Source organism: Epinephelus lanceolatus, chromosome 8 (genome assembly GCF_041903045.1).
Source record: "Epinephelus lanceolatus isolate andai-2023 chromosome 8, ASM4190304v1, whole genome shotgun sequence".
Lineage (NCBI taxonomy): Eukaryota > Metazoa > Chordata > Actinopteri > Perciformes > Serranidae > Epinephelus > Epinephelus lanceolatus.
This window is the reverse complement of record NC_135741.1, coordinates 22,454,467-22,470,888: the sequence shown is the minus strand read 5'-3', so window position 1 is coordinate 22,470,888 and position 16,422 is coordinate 22,454,467. Positions and strand designations below refer to the sequence as shown.

The following is a 16,422-nucleotide window of genomic DNA, read 5'->3' as shown; positions in this document are numbered from 1 at the left end:
AACATCATTGATCTCAGCCGGGGGGGGGGGGGGGGGGGGGGGGTTGTAGATAAGAGCTGGATGCCTGTGTTTTGTCAGTGGCAGGATGCCATACAAGGGTGTGAAAATGTGTATGTGTGTGTGTGAATCATTGTCTGTGAGCAACTGTGGCTTTATCTGGATCTTTTTGGCATGGCGACCCACACTCTTGCACACAGCGGCCTTTTTTGGGAATGGTGATAATGGAGAGTACATGCTATCTATAAAGTTATTAATAACACAACAAGGGGTCCTAGAGCCTTTTCTCCGCTGCACAGTCTGTCCCTTTACCCTACGAGACTCACCTCACATTCCTCTCAGTGAGAGCAGGGACCCTCTGCTCTGCTGCGCACTGAATCTCGCCATCAGGTCACTTTCGTCAGCACTCTTACTCAGGTAAGTTTCACTGATTATGCGTGTAAGCGTAACCAGAACACAGGGTTGGAAATCAACTTTTGAAACAGCCATTTGGATTTTTTGCCAGCATTTGGCTGATTGCTTATTGCTAATTTCCAACTCTGCCAGAACACAGTATTTATTCTATAAAATATTGATATGAATAGAGCTGGGCAATATATTGATATCATGATACAGGACTAGATAATGTCTTCGATTTTGGTCATCTTTTCCTGATTTTAAAGGCTGCATTACAGTAAAGTGATGTAATTATTAAAACTTTCCAGACTGAACTGGCTATTTTATAAATACCCATTTCCTGGTAGTCATTATATCCACCTTACTGATGGTTGTTTATAAAAAATATCATCGTGTAAACACTGTGAAAGCACTAACAGTCAATTCTATAATATCGATATTGAGGTATTTGGTCAAAAATATTGCCATATTTGATGTTCTTCATATCGTCCAGCCCTTGTTACAAAGCTCTGGGTGATTTCTCGTTGAATTCACAGCTTAATTTTTCATGTTCAGATCCACTGCTGCGCACCTGAACGCTCCCTGCCATGTCTGACAACGAGGAGGTGGTGGAGGAGTACGAGGAGTAGGTTCAAGCTCTCATTTGTTATGCATCACACAAAACCTCTTATGCATGTTAATGCTTGAATGTACTGTACGTGTCTTGTGGAACAGTAAAAATACGCCCTGTTATACAACTACAATGGCAGGTTTTTTTTAACATATATTTTAATGACAGCTTTATGATGTTAAAATGTGATGATGGATTGCTATGTACATCTGCCTTTATATGAGAATAATAACTCAAGTATACGCATTTGATTTTCACAGGGAGCAGGGAGGTAAGGACTCTCATCATGACTCACCATCACATACTGTACATGATCATGAGAGCACTGACAGATATGAGCTACTGTTAAAACTAAACCCATGTAGTTTTGACAGATGTTTTCTTTAGGTAATCCATTTAGATTATATAATAACGTGATACTACAGTATACGCTATGGAGTGTTACATGGCTCTCAAAGGAATGTAAAGACATTTTTATGGTGTCTCTTGTGAATGAAAATGTCACACTGATGTATGAAATGTAAATGCTCAGCCTGTCTGTTCAGCATACAGCTCCCATAAGTGTATAAGTGTAGCTGATGTATATACAGTATAAATGAGCGAGACACAGTACTGTATGAGTAAAAGGTTTGAGGCTTATCATAATGCAGCACAAAGTGTGTTTGTACCAAAACACTTCCTTGTAGAGTCAAAGACTGCAGTAGTTTTTTTTTGGCAGATCCACAGGATGTTAAGGTTATTTCTTCAAGGTTTTCAATAATGACTTCCTCTTCCTGTTCCTTCTTTTGCTTTGAACTAGTTGAAACACTACAGCAAAGGTAGTTGTGAGTGTATAACGTGCAGTACTTTTCCTCATGTGATCACATTTGTATGTCCTTTCTGTTGTGTGTGTTCCCGGCTCTGTGATTCAGAAGAGGAGGCTGCCGAAGGTATGAGACATTTATAAATGAAGCTCTGGGTCATCGATGAGGGATTTGTGGTCATGTTTTAGTAGGACTCTTACCAGAACAACAGGTGGAGTGATGAACATTGACAGTCAGGGTGCATGTGGTTAAAATACCACAGCTGTGAGTCAGTGGTGGAGGAAGTATTCAGATGTAAAAGTACTAATACCACACTGTAGAAATACTCCATTACAAGTCCTGCGTTTAAAATATTTCACACAGAAAAAAATGGTTCCTCAGCGGTTCTTTGGCATGAGATAAGGTGCTATATAGCATTGCTGCCACACAAAGAATCTCTCTTTGAACTAAACTAAACTAAGCTGAAGAGCCAGTTGAGAACATTTAAAGCCCCTGTATTGTTCTTTAGAGATTCTCTATTGCTTCTTAGTTTAGTTTACTGGGGAAAGAATAAAACACAACATTCCAGCATCCCCCACAGAGGACATGATAACCTGTCCCACAACTCCTAAGAAATGATTAATAATCATTTCAGTCAGGAACACTTTAGTCAAAGAAAACTTTATGTCCATTTGCAGTACTGTATTTGGTGGTATGGTTCTGGTCTGGGGCCTCTCTGCCTCTTCCACGCAGAGAGAGAACACTTTTCCGCCCTTCCACGTGCCTGCATGGAAAGCCTTAAGGCAGAGAGAGCATACCTCTCTGCACTTCAATGTGCACCTCTCTGCCCTTCAATGTGCAAACAAGGAAAGCCTTAAGGGAGAGAGAGCAAACCTCCCTGCCCTTCCATGTGCCTACATGGAAAGCCTAAGGCCAGAAGAGCAGCAGCAAAGACTCCCTGGGAACAGAACAGAGCAGCATCAATGACAAACAGAAATGACATTGATGAGTCAGACAAAGCATGAAAAGGAGGAGCTGGAATGGAGGCAGCAACAGTAGGCAGGACAAAGCACTTTAAATAAGGCGCCCTGAATGAGATTCACCAATTGGTTGCATAGAAAAAAATCATGTGATCTATCAGCTGATCCACCAGTTGACTGGGCTGTTTGAGATCAGCTGATGTAGATGTGGGCTGAGCTTGACATTGTGTCTTGCCTGAGCTAACGCTATGCTCGATTTATATTTTCAGTAAAAGTGTCACTAAGAAGCATCTTGATTCGTCCACAAGATGACCTCTCACAGTTCTATATAGCGATATTTGAAAAAATCGCTATATGGTACCCCCTTTAAAAGATGGGTGCCATATAGCACCAAAATAGGTTCCCCTACAACCAACTTATCAATTTATCAAATAATAATTTCAGCTTCGCTTTTAATACTGTTGGGAAGTTAAATTTATAACAAAGCTTTGAAACAAGTAATAATGCAAACATATTATTTGTAAAGTAACAACACAATATGTTGGTACTATGTGAATTGTAGTGGAGTAAAAGTAGAGAGTGGCATGATAATAACATTCTCAAGTTAAGTACAAATATCTTGAATATGTACTTAAATACAGTACTTGAGTAAATGTACTTAGTAACATCCCAACAACGGCTGTGTGATTGACATTCGTGAATGATTACATAATCATTCATGCTTGCTTTCATCATGCTTCAAAAAACTCTCTTCTTTCTTTCTTTCTTTCTTTCTTTCTCTCTGTTTGAAAGCGGCTGGCTGCTTCGCTGGCTGACTGGCCTCACTTAACGGCTCTGTGCTTTTGCTCGGCAGGGGAACAGGGGGTAGAGGAGGAGGAGGAGGAGGTGGAGGAGCAGGAGGCGGCAGAGGAAGGTACTGCTTGAGCTCAAAGCTTCTTTTTTTTCCACTCTCCATAGACGGAAAATGTTGGCTGTGTTTGTGGACACAGTGCCAGTGCCAGGAACTTGCCTGTAACAATGACCTTTTAATCACAAACACACCACATGTAGAGTGATGAAGTTCACTGTGCACTTACACAGTATCTGGCCTTAAATATTACAATACAAAATATAACCTAAATTAAAGATGTTCCAATATTATTTTTTTCCCCGATACCTACTGTGATACCTGAACTTGCATATTGGCCAATACTGAGTACCAATCCTACACCATTGCGTAAAAAAAATAAACAGGTATAACAGATAACAGGTGTGTACTACTAAGCCTGTATGCATGTGAAATGATTGCTAACATTGTTTTATGGCACGACTCAGAAATAATGGGACATTCCAGTGTAAAATACTGCCAAATATCGGACATTTTACTAACGGCAAATGTTACCCTATTAAAAAACTGAAAACTGCCGTTTTATCCGGGTGTGAAACTACTTTAAAGTTCATAAATCAGATAGCTGCATAGACTAGAGTTGCAACGGTATAAGATTTTCATGGTACGATAATAACCGTCTCAGAAAATATCGTGGTATCACAGTATTACACATTTTATATTTTTATCATTTGAACAAACGTTTTATTACTATAACTGAAATGTGAAACCATTTATAGTTAATGGAAATATGTGTAAAAAGTCTCCCCTTTGAAAAAAAAAAATAAAATAAATGGGAGATTCAATGTCCAGTTGCATTTTCTTTTCAATATCGTAGATAAGCAAATGTGCATAGTATGATAACCGTCACCTTTAATATCATGGTATACCCTGAAACTGGTATATCCCTGCAACCCTAGCATAGACTTGATACTACTTGATCCAATATTTTAGGCAGTATCAGAGACATTTCCCATACTGGTATCAGCATCGGAGCAATTTTAAAAATATAAGGCCTTAAAAGTAATTTAAAAAGTCTTAAAAATTTACAGTATGAATTAAATATTCTAGCAGACTATCCTGGGTTCTGACGTCTCAGGAATATTATTGAAAAATAATGCCTGAACTGAAAATATACATTTGGCAAGCAAAGAGACAGGTACTATATGTAGACAGTATGAAAAATGAATTCATTAATAAATAAAATATAAATAAATGCATTTCTCATGTATGTCTGTATTCCAATCCTGCTTTAGTGCGAGGTTAGCACCATCCACCCCATTACACAGACAAATAGACATAAATCTAAACATAGAAATATAAAAATAAATAAATACGTTAGAGATGTTCAGTCATTTAAATCACAATTCTACAATTATAAAAATATTTATTTTGATTATATGTTTCTGTACTTTTTTCATCATTTGATGATGTATCTATTCTTTTATTTATGTATTTATTTCAGCATTTATTTAGGTACGCATTTATTTATTCATAATAAATAACTGTACGATCTGTCCTCTGTGGAGGAAGACTGATCCAACTTTTCTGGATTAGCAGTGTAAACTACCAGAAGCCCAAATAAACATTGTCTGGGTCCACAAAGTCAGCCTGTGTTTGCCGTCAATAATGGAGATATTTCCGCAAGTGTTACCTGATGAGATCAAATATTTGAGACTCTGCCACTTTGTTCTCTCTTATCTGAAGTTCCCAAATACTGACTGAACTGATTGTGTCCCAGTGAATGCTGTTTTTGTTTTTAAATGTGGGCCTTATCACAGGATAACAGAACCCATGTCAGAGATGAGAAGATATTGTGTCATCACATCTATCGCATCCAAAATACACACACACACATGCGCTCACACACACACACACACACACACACACACACACACACACACACACACGCACACACACACACACACACACACACACACACACACGCGCGCGCGCTCTGTCTCACCAGCTCTTGAGTGCTGTCTGCTTTAAATACCAGAGGTGGGTAGCTCACTCTGAACACTCGTTATCTCTCTGCAAGGTTTTCCATGGTGTCTGAACAAACTGTTTTCTATTATGCTAACACAGCGTCAGTCCAACAACCAAACTCACATCTCCAAAAAGTGCGAACAAAAGTGCGTGAAAACAACACACTTAATTGAGTTCAGCAGCTGCTTTCTCCTAAAATTCCTTTCACCATGAACTTATGAAAAATGACAGGTCATTGACAAGGGAGCGACGGTTCCAGTGAGGCAGTGAGTCAATATCACACCCAGTGAGTGTTGAGGTTTCTCTCTGATATGTCACTATGTGCTGTCACTAACTTCGCTGACAGAGGCCGTGCAGGAAGAGGACACACCTGCTGCAGAGGGGGAGGCCAACGAAGAACAAGGTGAGGAGTTGGAGGGGAAAAAACATGTCTGAAAATCCACATTAACAAACATAAATTCAACATATTGTTAGCAAGGCCTAAAGACTTCTAGTTTAGTAGACACGATTTTACGTCCACGGTCGTAACTATAGACTAAATATAAAGAAGCACAGTGCATCTCCACTTACACCCACCATACAAAAATGAAGCCAAAATATCCTTGATACAGTTGCTACCGTCTTGTGCTGGTGATGTCATTTGGAGCCAGCATCTGTGCAGTACCGATCCCTTTGGTTTCGAGTTCTTGCCCGAACAACCATCCGACCTATTGCAAGCAGTGTCAGTACACCGATTGGCACACACAGCTGTCAATCATGATGTCAACCCCCTTTTTTTATAGCATCAAATAACTAATTAAAACCACAGTTATTAGGAAAACGAACACTTAATTATACAACAGCTTGATAAGAATCATATGAAATGACAGAAACCATCTTTGGGAAACATTTAGGCTAATATACAGTACACAACACTGATGATAGGCTAGCTAACGTTAAATCACTGTGCGGCACCTGTCCATTACAGCGAGGCTAACAGTTACCACTGATTCAAATATATTGGCCAGGTGGCTGTATCATTATTCCAAGTGTATGTACATTTATGTGGGCCACAATGGAAGTTTTGTAATTTTTCAAGCAAGTGAGGTCATACATGGCGCTTTAGACCACCCTACACGTTACTGTAGGCCCAGTTTACATGCATATGCAGCTCACTTGTATACAATATATGTAGTATGGGGTCCCTGCTCAACCCCATTTCCACTTAGACCCTGATTTAAACTGAAGACATGGAGTCAATGCTGATACTGTGTCAGCTTTGGTTACTAAGTGTAGCGTCGGGTGTTGACAACGCAGCAATGATGATTAATTTATTGTCCATAATCATCACTCAGAGACAGACGGGAAAATGATCTGCTACCTCAGTCACACTTCACTTTGGTATGTGACAGTCTGCAGCGACATGATGAGGTCGAGCTCTCATGTTTTCCTCGTTGTCTCCCTCTCTCTTAGTCACGCCAGACATAGCCACTGGGTGGAAGTAATCCCCAGGTCTCTCAGCCCTCCCAGCCCTCAGGCACCTGCCTATTAGTCAGAATTTGATATTTTCTTAATCAGCAACGTTCAGGTGCTTTTCTCTGTTGTTTCCAGTTATATGAAAAGAGAGTGATATTAGTCAGAGGTCACATTTTCACCTTATCCGTGCTTCATATCAGTAAACGCCCTATGAGGCACGTGTGAAGTGAACTGTCACCTGTTCTGTCACAAACTGGAGAAAGGGACTGTTCGACCTGCCGAAATATGTGTCCTTTATTTAACCAGGAAAAAGATTTAACTTTTTCTTTTCAAGAGCAACCTAGCCAAGAGGGCAGCGTCAACATCATTACAACAGTAGACACAAGAAGACTAGTACAACTGTCAAATCCAGAAATGAGCAAGCACAGCATCCAATTAAAATGCAACAAAAAAGTGTTAAATACATAAAAATGTGCATTTTTTTAAAAAAAAAAGTTTTAGAGAAAATATGAGTAGCAAGAGTGCTATTTCATCAATCCATTAACTTAAATTCTCCCTTTGTAATCAGCTCAGACAATTTCAGGTCTGTAAATTATTTCAAGAAGACTCATCAGTGTGTTTAAAAGCTTTTTTTGCCTACTTTAGCTCAAACCTTGAAGACCAACAGTAGTAAAATATTATAAGAGTGCAGGCTGTATTGGTTTTGGTTTTTACACATGTATGTACACAGGTAAGAAGGAACCAGCCCAAGCAGAGATTTGTACTTAAAAATCAAACGATACAAATGTCTGCGGACGTACAGAGAGATCATTTAGCAGCAGCATGCAGCGTACAGTGGTGTAAGCAGCTTCCACAGCCACTAATAGTACATCAAGCACAACGGTATACAGTATCCAACTACTTATGGTAAAAAAAAGTTGCAGAAATAAGTGTTTCCTTGCCAAAATAGTTTGTGAATGGAGCCTTTCTCCTGTCAGTTCATTTTAGTATCAGAGAAGTTTTTGTAAGTCATGCAAGGGATGGTTTTGTCAGTCCACAACTTTAGTCCAGACTGAAATATCAAATCATTGCATAGTTTGCCATGAAATTCTGCGCACAAATTCATGGTATAAATCCGACTGACTCTGGTGATCCCCTGGCTTTTCCTCTAGCCCCACAACCTGATCAAACCTCTGATTTATCCAGTGAAGTATCTCAACACCTGCTAGCAGGACTGAAACAAAATCAAACAGACATTCATGGATCTCATGTGATTAACTCTAGTACCTTTTTATCTATCATCATCACCAGGTCAAAATTTCAGTTTGTTCAGCACTGTGCTTTATATGATCAAATACCGGTAAAACCATCCTTTCAGCCTAACCTTTACAGGCTCTGCTCCAAATTTTTGAGTGTCACTCAGAGGTTACAGATGCCATACCTTCTTTGGTGACTGACTGCTTATTATCTAGACAACCTCTCTGACAGAATGCTATTTATGATATGTGATGCACGCAACACTTAACTGTTGACGGACACACCAACACAGATAAGCAAACAGTACCTGAGTGTCTCAGTGCTCTATTTCAGTCATTCTCTTCTTTTCATGTGCTCTGATATGTACTTATGTCTGTCAGCACTCCTAAAACACAGCTGTCCCCTGATGCGCACTCATTTGACACACACACACTAACAAACTCACACAAGCCTCTCAAGTATTTTATTTTGCTTTCAGATGGAGAAGAGGAAGCAGAGGAGGGAGAAGGTAACACTGCTTGTCTAAATTACATCAAAATTACTGTTGGCACCCTTTACACATTGTCAGTCAGTTTTTCTTGGATGTACTCAACTTGCACTGGAGTTCTCAGATGAACTCTCTGCCGAACAAAATTTCCCAACTGTTACGTGCGTACACAAGCTCTATTGTCACACCTTCCTGGCACTTCCTGGTAGGATTATGAAATATTTTGGTGAGTGTGTGTGGTTTTGACTGGCTTATTGGTGTTTTCTCTTTCTTATTTTCTTTCTAAACAGAGGAGGCCAAGCCAAAATTCAAGTGAGTAATCCTCACTGATGTATACATATACACACAAACACACACACAAGTTTATTCCTGTACAGTTCTGTTATGCTAGGGAGTAATTATAATATTGACTATTGCCATATTTGAATATATGCTTAAAATGCCCCTCCCCAAAAATTGATTAAAGCACGGAGTAAGCATATAACCATACAAAAAGCACATAGCAAGGCACATAAGCAAAAACAACAAGACATAAGCACTATTAATAAAACAATGACATAACCATATCACCAAAACATTAAGAATGTACTATAGAAAACTACAAAATAAAACTCAGCCCAAAGCACATAGCCTCAAATAAACACACAAACTCAGCAATTTACTTTCTATAAAGCTTTTAAATTAAAGATATTTTGGGGAATACATTCTTGGCTTTCTTGCCAAAAGCTAGATAAGAAGATGGATACCAACCTAATGTCATTTATCATACAGCCCCAGCAGCCAGTTAGCTTAGCTTAACTTAGCTTAGCTTAGCTTAGCACACAGACTGGAAACAGGTGGAAACAGCTAGCCTAGCTTAGTTCAGAAAATTCTCATACAAGCACCTCTAAAAGCTCACTCAACACTTTATAACTTGTTTGTTTAATCTGTACAAATATACTGCCTCTGAACAAGAAATATTCTGAATTATATATTGTTTTTAAAATGTGTTTTTTTGTATGAATCACAGCCACATAATGATTGGAGGCAATTAATGTCCTTAAAACCCCTTTTTGTTTGATGCAATTTGTGCCAAACATAATCTCACTTCTTTTCGGAGATATAACTCTCTTAAATATGAACAAACAAACATAAGACTTGTATTTTTAGACTTAGTGTGACTTACGTGTCCTGGGGGTATCAGTATGTCCATTGTCCATCCATCCATTAAAAGGCTTTTTTTAATCAGAGGAAAGTCGCTCCTCATCACTGCAGAACTCCCTTGAAAATATTCACGATTTTAAAGTTTCTTCAGCATTTAAGTAATCCAGTGATAGTTATCTATCGTATCAATGGGTTTATTGTAAAGGGGAACTTCTAATAAATAATTCGGCATACGTTTTATGATGCCACTTTTCCAAAATTTCAACAAATATACAGGCTAAAAAACGGGGCTCAAGTTTTACAAGCTAGTCTATAGCATAAGTCTTTGTATCTTACTTCCTGTTTACGTCCCCAAAAGCATTATGGGAAGCATTATAGTATTTCCAAAATTTAGATCATGAATATCTACCATATAGAGGTACGACAAAGAATAATTGGAGTGATAAAATACATAAAAAACAATTCTTTTTCTTGACATTACTCAGCTCAAAATAAATCCCACCATCTTTGTCCCTAAACATTAAAATAACCAAATTCTAACTTAAGCGGAATCAGGTTTATCTTCAAGTAGGTCTACACATAAAAGGAATTTGCATAGGTATTTCGACAGATAACAGTCACAATGTATTGTAGGAGAAAAGAAAAATAAACAGCAAGTTAAAATTTTTAAATATAAAATAAAAATTTACAATAGAATTTGTAGAATATATCTGTTTAACTTGTTTTAATGTGTTTGCTTCAAACCAAAGCCCTAAGACTAACCCTGCACATTTGTGCATGACCAAAAACTATTAGTTATCAGCGTTTAGAAATGCCATTAAATGAAGGCGCCAGAATATAAAATGGTTAAGACTTGAAATTTACAATTTAGAAATTCTGATCTGCAAATGTCTCTGTCTACATTATCATGGTTAGTGTAAGTACATCATGTAACACTGTGGAACATACAGTTGATAAATACTGATTTAAAGAACCTGCTTCTAAGCATTCATGACATGCCCAGACACACATGAATACACTGAAGGAACATTCATGTGGCATGTTAAACCTGCTGACTATATTTATCATCATGAGAAATCCACAGTGACAGTGTCTGTTTTCACACTTGACTGTTTAACTGTCAGTCTCATTTTTTTGTCTTCCCTTTTTAATCTCCAGGCCATTTATCATGCCCAACCTCATCCCTCCTAAGATCCCAGATGGAGAGAAGGTGGATTTTGATGTGAGTGACAAACTTGCAGAACATACTGTGCATGGGTGTCTGCCTAATGCTGTGCAACCAATGAATCATACATACATCAGCACTAAACCCTTGTTTCTGTAGGATATCCATCGTAAAAGGATGGAGAAGGACCTGATGGAGCTTCAGACTTTGATTGAGGTTCACTTTGAGAGCAGGAAGAAAGAAGAGGAAGAGCTCATTAGTCTCAGAGAGAGGATTGTAAGAGCCTCATGCTATAGAAAATGCACATAATGTAGTGTGAAGCCAGCTTTAATATCTGCTAAGATGTGATGATCTGCTGTGCAGGAGAAGCGTCGTTCTGAGCGAGCAGAGCAGCAAAGAATCCGCAGTGAGAGAGAGAAAGAGCGACAGAAGCGGCTTGAGGTACAGTCATGTTGCGGTTATGTAATGTATACTTCCTGCATCGGTTGAGTGAGCCACCTCCTAACATTTCACTCCTGGTCCTCTTTCTCTCTGGATCTGTGTTTGTTTAGGATGAGAGAGCTCGTAAGGAGGAGGAGGAAGCCAAGAGGAGAGCAGAGGATGACGCCAAGAAGAAGAAAACCCTCACCAGCCTCCACTTTGGAGGTTACATGCAGAAGCTGGTGAGCAGTTGGAGGGTTTATAGTGGGAGGTTAAAGTGGTTAACATGTGAAGGATGTAGATCCGAGCCATGTTTTATTTCACCTCCCCACAGACTGAAAAACGGAGTGGTAAGAGGCAGACAGAGAGAGAGAAGAAGAAGAAGATCCTGAGCGAAAGACACAAGCCTCTGGACATCGAGAACTTGGGCCAGGACAAACTCAAGTAGGTGGACATACTGTATATTGTGTTATTTTACCATAGGAAAGATAAAGTAGGGACATTATTTCTGATACACATATGACAATGGAAAGAATCCCTCAACGTAACATAAACAACAACAACCATACTGTCCCATTTTTGTGTTTCTGTGTCTCACAGGGAGAAAGCTAAGGAGCTGTGGGAGTGGTTGCAACAGCTGGAGGCAGAGAAGTTTGAACTGCAGTACGAGATCACCAGACAGAAATATGATGTATGTGCTACAGGACACATATGACATATTACAAACGATGTTGATGTAACACACAGGATATAATAGACCTCTCTGAAATAAAATTTGCATGTTTTCTTTGTTCCAGATTAACGTGCTGAGGAACCGTGTCAGTGACCATCAGAAAACGTAAGAAGGAACATTCTCTCCCTAATGTTGCGCACACTTTTTACACAGACGTACTAAACTAATGCATGTCTGATCACAGACTTTGTTCCAAAAATCATAGTCTACCTAATAGACTAAATCATATAACAGAATTAGGGACTGAGATATTGCATTCATGAGAATGAGACCACCAAATCTAATCAGTTTGTTGTTGAGTCCAAGTGGACGTTAGTGCCAAATTTGAGGGAAATTCCCTCAAAAGGTTTTTGAGATATTGCGTTCACAAGAATGAGATGGATGCAAGGCCACAGTGACTTTGACCTTTGAAACCAACATTTAATCAGTACATTCTTAAGTCCAAGTGGACGTTTATGCCAAATTTGAGGAAAGTCCCTCAAAGGGTTTTTGAGATATTGTGTTCACGAGAATGAAATGGATGCAAGGCCACAGTTACCTTGACCTTTGACAACTGACATTTAATTTACTCATGCTTAAGTGCAAGTGGACGTTTATGCTGAATTTGTGGACATTCCCTTAAGGCCTTCTTGAGGTATCACATTCACTAGAATTAGATGAATCAGGACATTGTGATCTTGACCTTTTATCACAAAAATCTAATAAGTTTGTACTGCCAAGTGGACGTTTGTGCCAAATTTGAGGACATTCCCTCAAGGCCTTCTTGAGGTATTGCATTCTCGTGAATGCAATACCTCAAGAAGGCCTTGAGGACATTCCCTCAAGGCCTTCTTGAGGTATTGCATTCACGAGAATGAGATGAACCAGAAGACCTTTCATCACCAAAATCTCATCATTTCATTATTAACTCACAGTGCATACTTGTGCCAAATTTAAAGGAACTTCCTTAAGGCATTCTTGATATTGCCTTTATGAGAATGGGACAGACGGACTACCTGAAAACATAATCCAGCCATCACCAGCATGAATGCATAAAAAAGAAAAGACAGACACTGTTAAAAGAGACAGATAACAAACAGAGGCTGAGATATCTTATCTTTTAGTCCTGGGTATGAGTCAAGCCCCGTGACACTCCCAAAAGCTCCCTCTAATAACACAGACAACATTATACAACTCTTCCTTTTTGGTCGGTCCTCGCCTGACCAACCTGAAGAACTACTCTTAAAGTGCCTGTCAAGGCCAGTAGACCATTTTTCACAGCAGATATTTTGCTTTGTCAGAGCAGGAACTGCACAGGTGGACTTGTTAGCAGTAATGATGGCTGCATTCCATTTAGGTGAGCTAGTTCCAGTGCTCTGCATGGTCACTCATTGATGTGGCTTATTGGGAAACCTAATGGAATGAAGCCGGCAAGACATCGTTGATGTTATTATTTACACCTGTGTTTTTTTGCTTTGACAGGTTCAAATGTCAAACAGGTTTAGCTCATTAACAAAACGGCTGTGTCCAACTGTGGGTGAGATGGCCTCAGAGAAAAAGAAAAGAATTTGTTTCCCTCTCTCTGGGAACACAGGTTATATGCGTAACCTCCTGCTCTCACAGGTTGAGTAGTATTCCTCATGATGAATAGACTTTATGCGTAAAATTGGTGGAGTGCGCCTTTGAGGTTAGAGCTATGGCTGGGTTACACTCGAAATGAAGTAGTTTGTACTTCTTACTAATTTCAAAAGAGTTGTTCCAAACGTACACAGTTGACAGCAAAGTCCCTTTTTATACATACAGTCTGTCTGAAATGTTTAGGAACATTCCTGCAAAGGGTCACGTGTGAATCAGAGCAGGGATTAACGTTCAGGGAAATCTTTACCACTTATTTCCAGCCTCAAGACCTGGTAGATATCAGGAAAAATACTGGTATGGTTTTGTGGTGAATGAAAGCAGTAATATTGCAGGGTCAAGCATGCAAAGGTTTACGTCCGATTGACACCGGACAAAAATAGCTCCTCGTTCCTGTTCCTGAAAATAATAAGAGACGTCTTCCTCTGTGTTCTACTGCTGAGTAAGATGCAATACTATTTAAATATGCACAGACATGTTATTCCAAGATGAGAAAACTTGCTCAAAACCAGGTGACAAAAATCAATAATTATGTCTTGAATTCAAGCCCTGAGGTCATGCTGCACTGTGACTGGAAAGACTACAAACAAATGATCTGATAGCTTAAACTGCAGACATCAATAGTCACATAGATATCTATTAGAGTCACAGACACAACATTTAAGTTGTGAAAGCTGAGCTGTAATTTGTCGCACTGATCCCAGCATACAACAGTGTTTTCATTTAAATGGTGGTGTTAACAGAAGTCCATCAGGTGTCTGTGTGCGTGTTCATTCGTTGTCATGGAGGCTCTTTGAACGCTTATCACTGAACTTAGTGACAGTTTAAGGCCAGGATAGCACCCCACCTCCTTCCCTGCCCTGTCACAGCCCTGCTCTCATTTTGCAAGCTAACAAGCCCCCCGAGGCTCTGTTACTCACTCAGACTGGGAGAGCTGGCTGCGTGGCTGGGTGTGGCAGGTGGGTCAGCTGTCACACCTGTCATAGACACACTGAGGGAGCACTTGAATGTCTCACAGTGTGCTGACTGCCTTGTTATTTTTGCAACGAACAGTTGAAGATTCTGCAACGTCAGTGTTGGCTAAATGTGCATTTGCTTGGACAAACAAGATGTTTTTGCTTCATGTGAATCTTCCTTTTTTGTAATAGATCCAAGAGGACCAAAAGAGGCCTGAGGAAATAACTGTAGACAAGCTGAGTGATCATCAGCCCTGTCCTGCAGCCACCGCCTCAAACCAAGCCCTAGCTTTCCTGCCACACCCCGGTCCCACCTGTTTCACTAATACCATCACCTACAGTAACAATTACATCCAGCTTCATCTCACTCTGTTGTTGTCCTCTTATTCCCATCCGATAGAATCTGTGTTTATGGGTGCAAATAAAACCATTTTAGTTCAATCAGTGACTTCTTGCTCTTTTGAGCGTGGGTGCATGAGTTTCCTGGAACTCAAAAATAAAGTGTCATTCAAGACATGAGTGCAGAAAGCCTAAAGCAAAGTCAGAAAGAGACATCTTCCTGCTCACAGACAGGTTCTGACATGACTAAGGCTGTCATGGTGCTCCTCAGGCTAACGCCCAGACCTCCTCTCATGTAAATATACACACACAAATCTGGAGGAGAATGAATCATTTCTATCCAACATTGATCCAGGTGGGAACATCCTTTTTAAAATGAAAAGGACATTCCTCCTTCGACTGCTTTTCAACTTCTCTTCAAAGAGTATTATAAAACTCAAGGTGAATTCACGCTACAACATTCTTGCTTTGGATCAGACAGACTTGCATAACTAAATACCAGTTAAGTCACTGGTGTATCTGATGTGGCACCAGATATGCAGGAAACGTTACAACTTGTAATGAAACAAGCACACCGCTCAGGGGTGGTATGATTTATGTTTTTGTGGCCAGATTTGCCAGATTAAATCTGCATCTATGTTTTGTGAACTCCTTTTCATTACCTGTCAGGACAACTCTAGGGGCAAAAGTTGACTGTGATTTTATCGTTAATGATCAGATCTGTAGCAAGATAAACGCCATTACTCAGTTTTTCACTCATCTGAAGGATAAAAGACTGACAAAACAAACAAACAAGACGCTTGTGATTTATTCCGTCACTTAGGAACAGACTTGCTGGTCCAGTCAACCTCAGTGAAAGGGAACGAAGAAAAAAGGGAAGAAAGATAATCAACTCTACATCATGTGGAACAAAATAAATCCTTCTTACTGTGTTGTTATTATTAGAAATGAACAAAGAATGTATTTGTTGTGAAAATAGTGTGATGCACAAAGTATGCATTCAATATAAAGGGAACCTATTACGTTTACCTTATTTTTTGTCATATAGACAGTCAAAGCACTGTTTTAATGTACCGTTTGGTTTGGTTATCCAGAGCACCACACTCTCGGAGTGGCAGAGTGCACTCTAGGCACTCTGTCTGTGGAGATGGAACAGCAGGGCGCCGAATAGAATGAATGTGTGATTAACAACTGTTCATTAATTCGTATAGAAATATAATGCTCTGTTTCTTCAACAAACAGGGCCCACATTTAA

At 39.5% G+C, this 16,422-nt stretch overlaps 1 protein-coding gene and 1 long non-coding RNA gene across 3 annotated transcripts; both read left to right on the top strand.

The window, feature by feature from the left end:
* Positions 1-149: 149 nt before the first annotated feature.
* On the top strand, positions 150-1,911 carry LOC144464157 (uncharacterized). Its single transcript, XR_013491943.1, has 3 exons — positions 150-414; positions 949-1,018; positions 1,264-1,911. It is a non-coding gene; the product is annotated as an uncharacterized LOC144464157 (long non-coding RNA).
* tnnt2a (troponin T type 2a (cardiac)) lies at positions 1,912-15,269 on the top strand. Of its 2 annotated transcripts, none has more exons than XM_033629920.2 (12): positions 1,912-1,932; positions 5,966-6,022; positions 8,789-8,818; positions 9,088-9,109; positions 11,099-11,162; positions 11,265-11,381; positions 11,469-11,546; positions 11,657-11,767; positions 11,860-11,969; positions 12,126-12,216; positions 12,323-12,363; positions 15,021-15,269. In XM_033629920.2, the coding sequence occupies exons 5-12, from the start codon at positions 11,109-11,111 to the stop codon at positions 15,052-15,054; spliced, it is 636 nt and encodes a 211-aa protein (XP_033485811.2). In that variant the 5' UTR covers positions 1,912-1,932; positions 5,966-6,022; positions 8,789-8,818; positions 9,088-9,109; positions 11,099-11,108; the 3' UTR covers positions 15,055-15,269. The 2 variants fall into 2 exon arrangements, with proteins under 2 accessions (XP_033485811.2, XP_078026139.1); XM_078170013.1 differs by lacking the exon at positions 1,912-1,932 and adding an exon at positions 3,655-3,678.
* Positions 15,270-16,422: the final 1,153 nt, after the last annotated feature.